We start from the raw sequence: 14,398 nt of genomic DNA, 5'->3' as shown, positions 1-14,398 counted from the left end.
GAAATGGTCCTGTCGTTGGTACATGCTACCGTGAGCAGATGATGTTGTACTCTTTGTCATGCATCCCCTTGTGAAAGTGGCGACGACAGTAGCGCCCATTCATGTACGTTGTACTTGCGTACATTAGCGTGTTGGAGCTTTACCACTCTGTTAGACATGCTGCTGTAACTTGATTTCGTGGTTTAGAACCTGGCGTCTTTGCACTGGAGTGCAAACATAAAATCATTCAGAGATCTGTCGTATCTGTGAATTGCAGTCGCACTAAAACGAAGATCAGTACTGCTGGGCAGTTCTGAATCATGGTTGCTTGGTGAGGCGTACTGAATTTGCAAAGTTCATATCTGCTACATCTCGTTTGACTGATGATGGTAAACGCTAATGGCTTTGCTGCACTGGATTGTATGTATTACGTGTTCCCTGTGGAACCATGAATGAATGTGCAATGTACAGCAGCATTTAGGACATATTCCAAGCAATGACTTGCCTTGTGTGCAATCTCTGTGGTGATGTCAACAGCTTGAGAGTGAGTATGAATAAGCATATTAGCAACAGTCAAAGTTGCTGGCGCACACCATACTGACTGGCAGCTTTACCTACAACAACCCCCCTGGTCGGGGTAGGACCAATCGAAAGGCGGTGCTGACAGCAACGCTCATGCCGAATTTTTAAAGCACAATGCAAACCAGCAGTCCTTCACTGCAGACCCTCTGAGAAACTGACGTTAAAGAGCGACACTTGGCACTTTAAATGCCATCCAATCAATGGAATACACACCAGTGATGGTGACGACATCAAGAATCAAAAACGAGCTTTCACAGGCAGGACATGGAGAAACATATAAACATGCTAAGCAGGCGAAAAGCTTGTGCCACCATCTTTCGCGTCTTCGCTTCATCGGATGTATGCAAACACATGTACCTTGGAGTGACTGTCTCTTTCGAATTGTCGGGGGATGAGAACAACATCGGAGCGGTAACAGCAACCAGTTGGCGTGCAGGATGGAATTTAAAAGACACACATTTCCAGCCTCCATCTGCCAAAGGTATGTTAACGGCGATCCAAAGAGCTTGATACGACAAGGCATTGGCCAACTTTCAATGTAGCTGACAACGTCCAGGTTCGCTCACGTGCCATCACCACTCCGTCAACGACTACTTGGTGTAGGCCGCCTTCACTTTGTCCTTGAAACCTTTACCAGCGCTGAAACCTGGCGTGGCGGTTGCTGGAATCTGCAAAGCCGCGCCAGTGCTAGGGTTGCGACCCACTCGCTCAGCACGCTCAGAGCGTTTGAATGACCCGAAGCCTGCACAACACAGATCTGAAGTTCAATTTCCGCTCGTTTGCATCAAAATCAAGTGAGCTCATAATTCTCTGCTTTCACATTCACCGCTGTTGGATCGAGGGGACGGGTGATTCAAGAATGCGAATCGTTGTCTGGTGCTTGCCAGCAACCATGCACAACGAGCATCGTCACCCTCGCTATGGAGCAGAACACGGCACGGCGTGCAGAATGATGGGCGCGTTCTCACCTGTGAGCTGAACCTTTTTGTCCATCGATACTGCTTCTTCAATCCGGGACAGGAATGAATTCACGACTATACCAACGTCGGTGTTGTCCATATCATATTCGGCGCAAATGGCTTCGATCAGTTCTTTCTTTGTCACAGTATCTGAGGGCTTTTCCTCTTTGGTGGGGGCAGCAGCCTTGGAGGTGGATCCAGATGCCCTCACTGAGGTTGCCGAGAGAGGTGCCCAGGAGTGCCGAGACCAAGTCCTCAGTACTGAAGCTGCAGGACGCAATGACTGCATTTTAGACGCCGCTGCACTGGAGAGATGGTGAAATGGCTGGATACGGACGTGGGTGGACATGCTAAGTGAGCAGAAGAGGAGCAACTGGACCGATCAAAGTACGTAGAGATCAGGTTCACTTAGTTGTGGGTAAGGCGCCTGTCAAAATGTATTGGGATTGTACATGGCCCATGCCATGGCATGGCAACTCAACAAGCTTGGAATCGTGCTTCGTGAGTCACGTCGGCAACTTGAATCAGAGATAGCTGGCAGCTAAGATGCGACCTCAAATAGTCGAGTGTTGTGAAAACAAAGCTGCAGAACAGTTTCAACGGCTACATACTGAGCAGATAACAATCGCGCATGTGAACGCTCTGCTCTCTGCTTCCGAGACACGATGGGCACAAGTAACCGTGTGTTTCATCGGGTTCGTGGAAAAGCGATGGAGATTTGTAGGTGTTTAAAGTCACCGGTACACGAACATGATGGGGTCTTTGCGTAGTGGTGATACAACACTTTAGGCAGGCACATTCTTCGGCACCCCTGACTCTGAGGCGTTCTACAAGGACACATCATGGCTGCCCAGGCAGACTGGGACTATCTGGTTCAGGAAAGCGAACGCTTGAGAGCTGAGGTGATGGTTCAATCAGAAGTGCTGGTTACTTCTTGTCCTTAACAGCTGCAGATTAGGTTTGGCGTTTGCCTCTTCAGCACAAACTCCTGACGCATAGGGTTGTACGGTATTTGCAAATCTTGGTGATGCATCGCTTTCAATTTGCGCCCAGCTTTCCATCAAGGCACTATATGCATGCCCCTCGAACCAGATCAGGCTGCACGTTGCTTGAACTTCCATGTGTCTGTACAGGACAATTTTGGCATCCCTCAGCCTCAAAGGACCCTCGCACAGATCCAGGAGCATGCTCGGCAGCTGAGACAAAATGCAGGCTGTGTTTCTAGCTTGTCCGAGCGTCGGTTGGCTTCCACCGTGTTGGGGAATGCAGTGGACACTTCGGCATTGACTCAGAAAACGGTGGATTTCAATGTGGAACCAGCTCAAGATGAGATCTTTCCTGAAGACACTTGGACTGTGGAGGATTACATGCAAAACATGGCTCGCAAAAACATTGCTCTCACAGTGCAGGTGAGCTCATGACTCCTTACTTGCAGGCATTGCTCTGGAGAAAATCGGCCACCGCCTGTGCTTTGGAATGAGCTGCAACTGCGGCAAGATAGCATGCGTCTGAATTCCTCTTCATTGTGGCACACGCCAACCATAGTCATTGTTTGAAATAAAGCAAATTCTGGTTGAGTCGTGAGAACACGGTCCAAGGTTCATGGCAAGTTTAAGTATCACGAACTCATTGACCTTTTTGTGGAGATCGATGGCCAACGCCAGCCAAAAGCTTGTTCCTGCTTCAGGTGATGATAATGCAAAGGACTTCCAAGGTGCATGTGATGATGTACATTAGCTACCTTTAATGTCCTTGAGTATGCGGTAGAGATGAACACATGCATTGCTACCACCAGATAACATCATCATCAAGCACGTGAGCGTCAACAGGTGCCAGGCACGCCTCTTTGTACACCCGTCAGCTGACCGATGGCTTTGCAGATGCATGTTTTCCTGGCCTGTCTCCCTGGTGGGCGGAAGGTGTTCACTTTGTTCTGCAGGCCCGCATCGAAGAGGAGGAGCGGCATTTTGAGTCATTCATGATGCAGTGCATGGACGCAAACTGGGCTTCAGAGCGTGCCAGCCTCTTGGACCGGGTGATGGCCACGGGCTGGGATCGGACAGGCCATACACCACCCGGCCGCCACAGCCTCAGTCCCTCCCCTGTGCCATCAACCTCTCCTTATGCTCGCCTCACCGGGCTTTTCGCAAACAATGCAGGTGCTCCTTCTCCCTTTTCTGAAATCTTTCTGATCAGGCCGGCCGACCCATTACACAGATTATTGGCTGTGCAGTGATGCATCTGCACGGTGCTCCCCGTTTCTGTCCATGTCTTCTGACAGCATTAACACTTGCACCTCCCCTGGCTTTCGCACGGGAATTCATGCATCAACATGCTTATCTCCCACGGCGTTCAGCTCATGTTGTTCATGCAATTGACAGAGTTTCCGTCTGGGCCAGATCCAGACGGGTAGAATCGGTGAATTCAGTCCGGATGAACCACTGCACGGCCAATCAATTTCCAGTGCCTCCGTCCCTGCCATACCTTCTGGCAAGAGGCTCTCCATATCTTGAGATATGTCGACTCAGGTGCCAATAAGATGCTAATTTGCCCCAGAAATACGCGCAGGTTTCCCGGTACTGTGACCCTCAAGTCGAATTATCACAAACAGTGCTGACTCGCCCAAGAAGTGCATGAAATGGAAGTTCTCGAACTTCAGTTGTCGTGACAGGCAAATCTTGCCTTCTACGAGCTGCCATTCGCGCGAGTTGAACATAAAGCATTACCGCACATAGTTAATCAGGAATCAGACGGCGCAGACCGAAAGCATAAACATATCTCGAAATACATCATCATTACATCACGTGCTGCATGTGGCGTGAGGTCAGTTCTGGTTGTCTCGACCATTGCCAGCTCCGCATACTTTGGGCTTGCATTTTTTTTTTTTCCATCATTACATCACGTGCTGCCACTTTCACCCACCGAGAAATGCACGCGCTGACGAACTGACACACCGACGCTACACAGGGCTGCTGGACACGCCACAAGGCTCCCCGTATGGTGGCCCCGAGCAATCGGCGCTCACGCCAACGCAGCAAGCCATTGTGGCGGCCACAGGGCGCCTTATTGATGCTCGAAACATCGGCGCCGATGCGTCGTTCGACGCCGTGAAGGAGTACCAGGCGGCTCTGGCCAGCGCGGACAGCCCAGACGAGCCCGCTCACAACCGCATGGTCACGGTGTGGGACATTCTCAACGCGCAGCTCGCTTCGCTGCGCACCAGTCACCCCCTCGACAAGGGTACGCCACTGATGGCTGCGCACAATACGCGCAGAGTTACGCCAGCCCCTCTGACTTTTGGGGTCCAGGTACTCGGAAGTACATGAATTTCCGGGACAAACTTGGGGGTTGAAGCACAGAATACGCGTCTGTGTTGTATGTACATTGACATATCTCATGAGATATGCCAACAATGACACATTTTTGCATATGCAAGGCCTCGGCCGCTACGCAATCTCAACCCTCGCAGTACTTTTATACGTTTGGTTTGGTTGGACTAAGGCCTGTGAGCTCACCTACGTGCCTCTGTCTACGTGTGCCTGTGAGGCCGTCTCTTGAACACCTTGGCTCTATCAATTTCAAACACTCAGGCCTGGACCATGCTTGCATGCACTATGTGGTAGGTACGCCTAATCGGCTGACATTGCCTTTCTGTGTGGCGCCCCGCTGGCAGCGGGATTGTCGGTGCTTCGTGACTTAAGCACAGAGTTTTTCATTTTCCTAGCACTGGGCGATGGTGCGCTGACTTGAATGCAGTGCTTCGCCAGATCTTCTGATTTTTGGGGTTCAGATACCCAAAAAGACATGAATTGTCGGGACACAATGTGGGCGATGAACACATCATGAAACCCAATCTGGCGGAGCACTGCTTGAATGCGCGGCCAAGGGACCTGAGAGGCGTAATCTCGTCGTGGCCAGCGGGTGCTGTTCGAGTGCTAAATCCTATTACAATTTGCAGCCTGCCTTTTGGCATGAATAGACAATACAGCAGATCCCAAACCCGCACGGATCGCAGTGTTTTGCCAGACGCTGATTTTCGGGTCCAGATGCCCAAAAATTTGTGATTTTTTGGGACGGGATGGGGGTCGAAACCTCCTCTGGCCAAGCACTGAAGGATTGGAGATGTGACGGCACTCAACCATCGCAGCGGAGATGTAGCTAAACTTGGAACCCGATTGTGCAGCCGGCAAGCAAAAGGCGCTGCTGGGGGGAACCCTGGTGCACCTTGAGGGCTGCTATCTGGCGCACGTGCGGAAATACATCGACGAGAATCGCTACATCGCACAGCCAGGAGGCTCAGGCACAAACGCGGCGCTCATCCGGGCCTTCCTCACGTCCGCATCCTCGCGCACCGGCGGCCCGGGGACGCTGCCATCGGACCCCGGCTTTGCTTGGCATGAGGTGTACCAGTGCTTGAGGGCGGGTCTCTTGGACGAGGCCATCGCCGCCGCAGCTCAGCCCACCATCAGCACCCCTGGCCTGCACCACGTGTCGTCCCACCTCCATAGCTGGCTGCTGGAATGGCGCAGCGGCAGCGGCTCCTTGTCAGTGGATCGCGCTCGTGAGGTGTGTTGCTCCTTGCATAATTCCGGCATCCACTGACCCCGGAACCCCGAGTTTCCGGGGCCAACAGCACCGGATCAAGCGAAGCGATGCCGTGGCAGTTTGTGTTGGCATATGAAACGCTTGACGTGTAACCTATCTTTGGGTACGTCTTCATGTGACAGAATATCAGCGCAGCTGACAACCCAGGCCATATGCCAACAGTTTCTCATGTTGCGTCATGGCATGAATGATGTTCGCATGCAAACGAGACTATTGTATATTTCAGTGCATGTATGCTCGCCATATAGAGACGCGACAAGCACGCTCATTGCAATTCTAGCTCACTTGGGGTTGATTGTGGCTGTTGACGAGGCGCCATGTCACGTCGGCTGCTTGCCGTTCAGGTGGCAACGCAGTGTGGGGCGTGCATGCGGCAGCCGGAGCTTGCTGGAAACCCGTCCCTGGCCAAGGTCGTTGCGCTGGTGCTGTGCATGCTGTGCGGCAGCCAGGTCGCACTCAGTGCCACCATTGAGGCCGTCCCCAGGCTGAAGGAGACTTGTTTCACAAGCATCGAAGACTTCCTGTGGTTCCGCTGCCACGCTGCACACACCGAGCTTCAGACGCAGCGCGGAGGTGTGCGCTGAGTCAGCCATGACTCACATCTCTCAACTTTGTCGAGTAATATTGAACGACATTACGCAGTTAAGGTAGCAGCACAATGAATCATACAGGAATACATATATAAAACGGAGTATCCGCTCATATGAACCCAACTTTAGGGGTTGTATCTAGGGTGTAAGGGTTGAGTAGCCCCGCACATTCCTATCCCTGTGCATCCCTGGACAATGTACCGCACTGTCCCTAGTCAATGCTGTCCGTGCTGTTTGGTTGAAACAGCGCTTCGCATGAGTGGCTAGTGCCATGCGAGCTTCGTCCATTGCGTTGAGCAGTTTGGCAAACATGGCTGATGCCTGACCGATAGCTTCTCGCGGTTGCGTCGGGTGAAACAGCAGGCGGCTCTTTTGAGCAGACAGCATGGAGCCATTTCTGTCATGGAGAGTCAGATACGGCGTTCATCAGTTTAAGAGTGTATTTGATGGTACCTGGCCACTCGAATAGCTGTAGTAATGATGTATCATCTGCATACAACCTCACCTACATGGACGTTGACAATTAGTAATCTAGAGCCAATACACCCCGACTCATCAAAGGACGTGTTGATGAGTCCCAAGACAGGCTCTCGTGGCATGCCAAGCAGCATAAAATCCTTCCTCTCTTCCTTTCGTCCAGGCCAGGAGCTGCTCACGGCATTGATTCGCCAGAATTGGGTTCAACCCCAACTTTTACCACGACAAGCCATGCATTTTCAGGCATGGCGACCCGCACTTCACAGGGTGTGGCGAATCGCTGGCTCTTTGACTGCTTCCCTGGCCTGCAGAGCTTGAAGAGGACTCAGCTCTGCACCAGCTGCAGCAGGATATCGTACAGTCACCGCCCGCACACTACACTCGGAACGGCGCCAGACCGCTGCAGTACGTAGCCATCCTACTCATGACGCTGCAATACGGCCGCGCAATTGCGTTCCTGCATCTTGACAGCATGGCCACGCAGTTGCGCGATGTGGCAGCAGCGCTCGCGATCGTTCTCCACAACGTGGGCGTCTTGGACGCTGTGCCCTCGGAAATTCAGGCTGGAGGCATTCACCCCACCAAGGTACGGTCACTCCTGCGCTCGATGCTGCACGAACGATGATGGTGATGTAATGATGCGAGCGGCTGCGCGTTTACGGCAGGCTTGCTTGTTCCGATCGCTAATGTTCAATGAGCTGTATCACTTCGAATGCTGTCTTTGTTGTTTCTTGACTATTTCTTGCCACTATGCATGTGATGTAGTAATGCCATGTTACCTTTTTATAACAACCGCATCCACATGGACATTGGCAACTCCAAGAACCGCTTGGGAATCAGAGCTGCCGTTCCCATTACCTGAGGTAAGCGTTCTTGGCTTACCATAGCCTGACGATCGTATCAGATATACGCCTGTGATGTATTGCCATGGGCAATGGTGCTTGTCTGGTCATGACTACGTATGTCAACGCGAATGTCTAGTACCGGAAATGCTGAGTTTCATCATCTAATTCTGAAGGTGCTGATCCAGCGAATGGGCAGTCAACTACGCTTTCGCACAGTATCTGTGACGCAGAGCGTGAAGCTGTACTCTTCCCCAGACAGGGTGATGTTCTCATTTGTTGTCGCGTTCACATGTGCCGCGTCCGGCAACTGATGTGAAATGGCAACAACCGCGGACACTTTCGAACCGCTGATACCTCCGAGCGGTGGTTTAGGTGCCCATAAGTAAGGGGTGGCGAGCCAGAAACTCAGCATATCGGCACCAAACAATGGTATATTGGTTGTACCAGCTGCTGTCACCAGCCGTGAGCTTCAGCCGTGGTGAACGAGGCACATGCATTCTGCATAGCTTAGAAGGACTGGAAACACAGTCAACATGACGAAACTTGCATGCATTGAGCAGCCAAACATGCCCTGCTTGTTGGAGACAAGATAATATCATGTACCCTTCAAGTAGCGCCACACTTGGCAAGATAGTCGTTACAACTGACTCAGAGCTTGCGGATGTCAGGGTTCAGCGGATGTCAGGGTTCGCCTGCCTCCTGATTATTGTACAATGTCTTCCGGCAGTCAAACGCTTGCAGGGCATATGCCCGCGGGTTCCACGGGACGGTTGTCATCTGCTGAGGTGGATTCGAAGGCCTGAACAAGTGATGGCACGTGCAGGTTCTTAAAGAGTATGCGCGTGCGTCGTTTGGGCCCATGGGTCGGAGCCTCGGTCAGATCAAAGCCCCTAAGGAGTTCCTGCTGATGCTTCGAGCGGCCGTGGACGCTGCCGTTTCTCGCAGCGAAGACGACTATCAGCAGCAGCACGAAGCTGCCCTGCTCGAGGGCCTGCTGTCATGGCTGAAAGACACTCAGCAGTTTGGTGTGGTGCTTTCGTTGTACCCATCGGTGTGTGTGTGGACACTGTTTTTACCCCTCTCGACTCTCCATACGCGGGCGAGCATGTGAGACATATTAAAAGCGACACGAACAACGACGCTCACAATGAGTGGGGTATGCCCGCCACCAGGCAGGCGTTGAAAGGGGCCAGGAACAACGCTCACTTGAGATCGGATCTGTCAGGAGGATATCATGTTGCAGTCCCTACCGACACGTCCAGTCACAAGCAAGCATGTGTGTAATGCGGCACCCACACCGCCCAACAAACTCCTGATAACCTCAACTTCGGACGCCTGTTGATGGCTGATGTGATGCTAGATTGCGGCAAGAATCACACTGTCGCGTGTGTCACATCAGAGGCTGTTTGCGCAATCCGCTCAGTTGGCAATTGGGATTACCGAAGGCAGCCAAAAAATGCGGCAATTGCTGATCAGGAAATGTCAGCAGGTGATGGTATGGCATTGTGTGTGTGTGGTGAGGGCCACAAACGCACGCTTGCTTGATGCATGGACATAACATAGGGGCACAGTACCATGCGATGTCCCCGCCTCAGCCTTTGCAGACACTCCCTATACTTAGCGGGCTAATGTTTGTATTAGCTCACCAGCACGGCCTTGATTTATTAACAGCGCCGGCATGAGCTTCTGGCCAGAGCGACCATGCCAAGCCTGCAGACCACGACTGCTTTCACGCATTCACGGTTTCTTCCTGTCAAACATGAGCAAGTAACCGCAAAACACAACAAACACACACCGTTCTCATGCAGTTCTGCTGGACCAGGCGCTCTTGGACCGCTACGCGCCTTCCAAGGGGAGCGACGGCGTGCAGCGTCGGATCCTGACTCAAGCCGCCACCCGATTCATGCACGCAGACCCCGATGGCGCCTGCGAGCTCTATCTCCTCGCTGGCCGCTTCGGCGATGCCCTCGAGCATCTCAACTCGCGCCTCAGCAAGAAGCTCATTGCGCTCGCGGCCGCCTCGCCTGTCGAGGCTGCGTCCCTACTCAGCGACATTGAGACGCTCAAACTTCGAGCACAAGACGTGCATGACAGGTATGATGATGTGCAGTCTTTGTTGCTTGTCGACTATTTCCTGCTATTATCTATGTGATGTAATGATGCATGGTTTTACATGACTACCTAATAGGTATTGGGGTTCCAATTTGTGACGTGCCTGCTGGTGATTCTGCGCCTCTGTGTAATTTTGCTTATCTCAGAGATGCGCGCGATTCGTACGTTCACTTCAAGGCCAGGATGCTGCGCGGGTTGCCATAGGTATTATCCACTACCATAGCTATAGTTGGGCAGCAGGTGACCTGCCTTCTGTTTCCTCCACGTGTGCTACAAGAACACGATACATGTTTGGATGTAAAGTGGTATGCATTGTGCCTGAAGACAGGGGAGGGAATGAGCACAGGCAAGGACGTGACTATGTACAAGGGTCTGTGTTCCTGGACCACTGGAATGCACGATTGCCTATCACCTGCGAGCGGTGCTTAGACGTGGCTTCTCTCAGACAACTGTTGCATGAGGGTGTGTTTAGCACGTGCTGACTTACCGCCGAAAGACTTGCCGACCTGGTGGGCCTTTTTTGATACCAGAAAGCTCACGCCACATGCATGGTCATGCTCTGATCTGGACAAGCCGACGCTGAGAGCCGCTCGCACGGTCATTTGAACCCCCCCCCCCCCACGGGAGCGCACTTGCCGGGGGCCTTACACACTCAGACTGAGTCAGCACTCCAACAGCACTGCGCGTCGTCGCATGCGTCACAGTGAGTCAGCAGACGGCTCATCCGGTGACTAAGAACGTGACAAACGCGCTGCAGGTGTTGCACTGTCCTGAACCTGGCGGGAGGCGCGGCGGTGGAGCGATCAAGTCTGGAGCGCACGATGCAAGAGCACTGGCGGGGCTTCCAGGACCTTCTCGTGATTCAGGGCATGCTGCGGCATTCACAGCTATCTGGGCCGGCGGACATAGATGCTGTGGTGGTGGGATGTCGCCGCCTGTCAAGCTGGCTGCCTCTCACCGCCGCCCAGGTGGCTGTCTTTGCGAGCAAGGCCCAGGACCTGCCGCCCTACATCCGCGACCTTGTCCCCGCTGTCATCCAACTCACCGCCAAAGCACTGCATGCCCATGCGAGGACTCCTGGGCTGGCGCCTGTCATCGCACAGGTATGCCGCCCCCTTTCATGACAAGGTCGATGCTCATGCTTGAGTTTGGCGTGGAGAGTTGATCGCATGATTGTCCATGGCCGCGGCACGTTGTGCGCAAGTTCTCCGATTGGTGCTTCGCAGCACGAGACTCCTGCCAAAGTGCCAAGTGCGTGGAACGGGGCCAGACTGCTGCAAGAATCCAGTCAAATACCGCGCTTCGCGGCCTTGGGTATTTATCTTCTTGGGTGTTTAATGAAAGTTTCAGCCCTGGGTAACGTGTCCCTCGCCGCGCTGGAGCCTCTAGCGTCGTGAGTGGCAGAGTCTTGCCATACTGGACATCACTATGTAGGTGTCGCCTTTCACATGCACCTCCAGACGGTCTGCCCAAAACTTACAGCCGATCGGGAAATCATTTACCTGCCTGGCACGCGGCATTTCCCGCAGCAGTGTGTGTTCACGTTTTGTTTACATCCTAGGCCCGGCCGTTCTGTATACCATATATGCAAGGTGCCCACGACAGCATGGCACTCACAGTCATGTTGTACAAGATGATATATTTATATCATCTTATTTCTTAATTTATTGATATTTTTATTGGCTTTGCTCTTGACTTTGTCCATTTGTAACACTTGCACCACATTGCCACGGGGCTGGAAAAGGTTGCTTGGGTGGTTGAACAGCGGCGTAGGCATGCCTGATTGATTTTCTTTTCGTTTCATGATACGATGTAGCATGCTATGCAGGGCGCCGCACGAGAGTTGGAGCAGGTGAAGCAATTCGCAGTCGCATTGCGTCGCAGTGCGCCTGGCATCACCTTATCGGTCTCAGTCATGCAAGAGCTGAACATGTTGCAGTAGTTGTTTGCCTCCGAGTGCCTGAATTACAAGCTCCCTCGGGGCATCTGCCCTTGGCCCCTTTTCATCTGCTCAAACCGTGTAAACACTTTGGTGTAATGCTTCCTTTGGGTTGGACCACGGATTACCATATGGTGTCATCGGTGCTGTTATCGTGACACCCTTCACTGACGGCCATGGACGCAATTTTCCGCCAACAAACACCTCAACAGCAACCTGTGCATATCTCAGCTTCGTCGAGTGGTTGTTTGCGCATGGGCGAGGTTCCAGCTTGATGTGTCATCAAGCTGGAACCTCGCCCATGCGCAAACAACCACTCAATAGGTGACCTGATGAATACAACACTACCGCATCCACATGGACATGTATATTGTTACGTTGTATGTCAAACGTGGTGAGTTCCCTGTATGACAAGCGCCCAGCAATTGGGCGCATAGCTGTTGCTACATATATGCGTCCGATAGCTTGCAGATCCAAGTTGCTTAGGATGCGGAGCAAGTCACATGTGTGACTTTGTTATGTTGTGCAAAGTAACAAGTCAGCAGGGCGCACTACCCGTAAGAGCCACATAAATCACCAGAAGACGCATGCGCGCGCCTCATACTCACGAGACATGTCATGGAAAATGCACTTGCTTCATTGCGTGTCTGCAAGAACACAAGGAACAGAATGAACTCGACGGTTGCAGCCGCCACACAAGAGCTGCACCGCACACTGAACGATAAGGGAAAGGTATAATAAAGTTCAGCAAACGAACAGTGTGGTTTGTCAACACAAAGCCACACAGGCGAACTCAATGGGGCCTTTCCTGCAATCCCCTTATGCTGCCTGGATGTCTCTTTTGAACTTGCGAGCCGTCATGCTCGTCCAAGGTGTAGCGCGCAATCAAGCGGACGACCACATACTATACGCATGCTCAAGGTCCATGTTGTTGAAGGAGCCGTCGCGCTTCATGGCAGGCTCTCCTCCCATTGACATGTTCCTATCCATCGAATCGCGACCCGAGCTCGATGTGCCTAGGCGCCTCTCATCACATGACTCGCGGCCAGCACGAGAGTCGGTGGAAAGGCGTGAGTACGGCGCGGTGCCAAAGCCTGGTGCACTGTAGGCGAAGTGCTTTTTGCTGCTGTCCTGCACAACGATACTGTGTAAGAACTGACTAGGGTGTAAAGCGGCACGGGAACGACCGATAGGAACAAGGTATGCTGATCCTGACATCTCTAGTTATCTCGGGTCCGCTACCAATCCGAGCGACCGTTGCCCACCAGAAACTCGAAATACGTCGTGCACGGTGAGGAAAACATACAGGAGAGCCTGATGGACTCTGGACATCTTGCTTCGTGCCGCCATCTTGATTGAGGTTCTTGGTTCTCAAGCCAAATCCGTCTATGTCGAGCTTATCGGAGTTGAAGCTCAACGCCTTGAACCAGGACTTTTTGTTGTCGTCAGCCATCCTGCGATCATACGAAACGTGTCTAATTGCAATCTTATGACGATTCATCGCTTTTTATCTCGAGATCAGTGCTGTGGACGAGAATAGCGTGATTAATGGCGCAACCCTACATGTTGCAAAATCCCGACACTTCACGGATCGCCTGGGCAGCTCATGAACGCAGAGCCACTGCATGACGTCGATAAATAAATGTCATAACATGTTGTACGTTGACTGTGAATAGTGTAACAGCGCCACAAGGCGAGAATGGGGTCATGCCAGCAATGGTACACGTCAGCACTGCTCGCATAAACAAGCAAACTTGACGCACACCTGCCTCACTGGTGTCCCGCAGCGGTCAATGCAAAGAGATTGCGACAATTTACGATTTCTCGTGTCTGAAATGGGCAGCAAGACTTGACTTTGCTGGAAATGCTCGCCTAGGATAACACGCGACTCTTCTTGGAGACGATCAGCATTGCATTTGTGTGCGATTGAAGACACAGCAGCCACATGCGTGTCACGTATATGTATGCATCTAGTTGCGGCTAAATCTTCCGACTCGGACAGTGCCACAGTGGCTTTCGGAAAAGCATATCTGTCCGACTCAGGCAGGATGACAAAGACTAATTTGAAACTTCTGCCACAAGTTGTGGGTACTTAAACATTTGACGCCCGTTTTTTGCACGTAATTGGTCAAACATCCTTCCTGGTCGCATGTGCAGCGACAAAGCTTTGCGAAGTCGAAGATGTCAGTCGCTGCAGTTGATAGTTTTTATCTACGAGCGGTGCGGGACCTCCCGAATTCGAAGCTTTGCTTCAAGGCACGATGCCCATCGTCACAAGCACCCGTTGCGTCATTTCCTCGTACACACGGG

The 14,398-nt window shown here is 52.3% G+C and overlaps 1 protein-coding gene across 1 annotated transcript; it reads right to left on the bottom strand.

The window, feature by feature from the left end:
* Window positions 1–12,639: 12,639 nt before the first annotated feature.
* LOC149809687 (uncharacterized) lies at window positions 12,640–14,003 on the bottom strand. Its single transcript, XM_089994697.1, has 3 exons — window positions 13,854–14,003; window positions 13,395–13,542; window positions 12,640–13,219 (listed from the first exon to the last, which is right to left on the bottom strand). The coding sequence occupies exons 2-3, from the start codon at window positions 13,539–13,541 to the stop codon at window positions 12,974–12,976; spliced, it is 393 nt and encodes a 130-aa protein (XP_089850823.1). The 5' UTR covers window position 13,542; window positions 13,854–14,003; the 3' UTR covers window positions 12,640–12,973.
* Between the last annotated feature and the right edge of the window lie 395 nt (window positions 14,004–14,398).

Source organism: Nuphar pumila, unplaced genomic scaffold, assembly GCF_984573655.1.
Source record: "Nuphar pumila unplaced genomic scaffold, dmNupPumi1.hap1.1 HAP1_SCAFFOLD_895, whole genome shotgun sequence".
NCBI lineage: Eukaryota > Viridiplantae > Streptophyta > Magnoliopsida > Nymphaeales > Nymphaeaceae > Nuphar > Nuphar pumila.
The sequence above is the reverse complement of the archived record's forward strand: the minus strand, read 5'-3'. Positions and strand labels throughout refer to the sequence as shown.

What these genes read in the sequence shown, in the direction of transcription:
- LOC149809687 (XM_089994697.1), bottom strand. Translation starts at nt 13,541, where the DNA reads ATGGCTGACGACAACAAAAAGTCCTGGTTCAAGGCGTTGAGCTTCAAC. An exon ending in AGAGTCCATCAGGCTCTCCT is followed by an intron (nt 13,220 to 13,394) that starts GTATGTTTTCCT and finishes ATCGTTGTGCAG; the next exon opens with GACAGCAGCAAAAAGCACTT.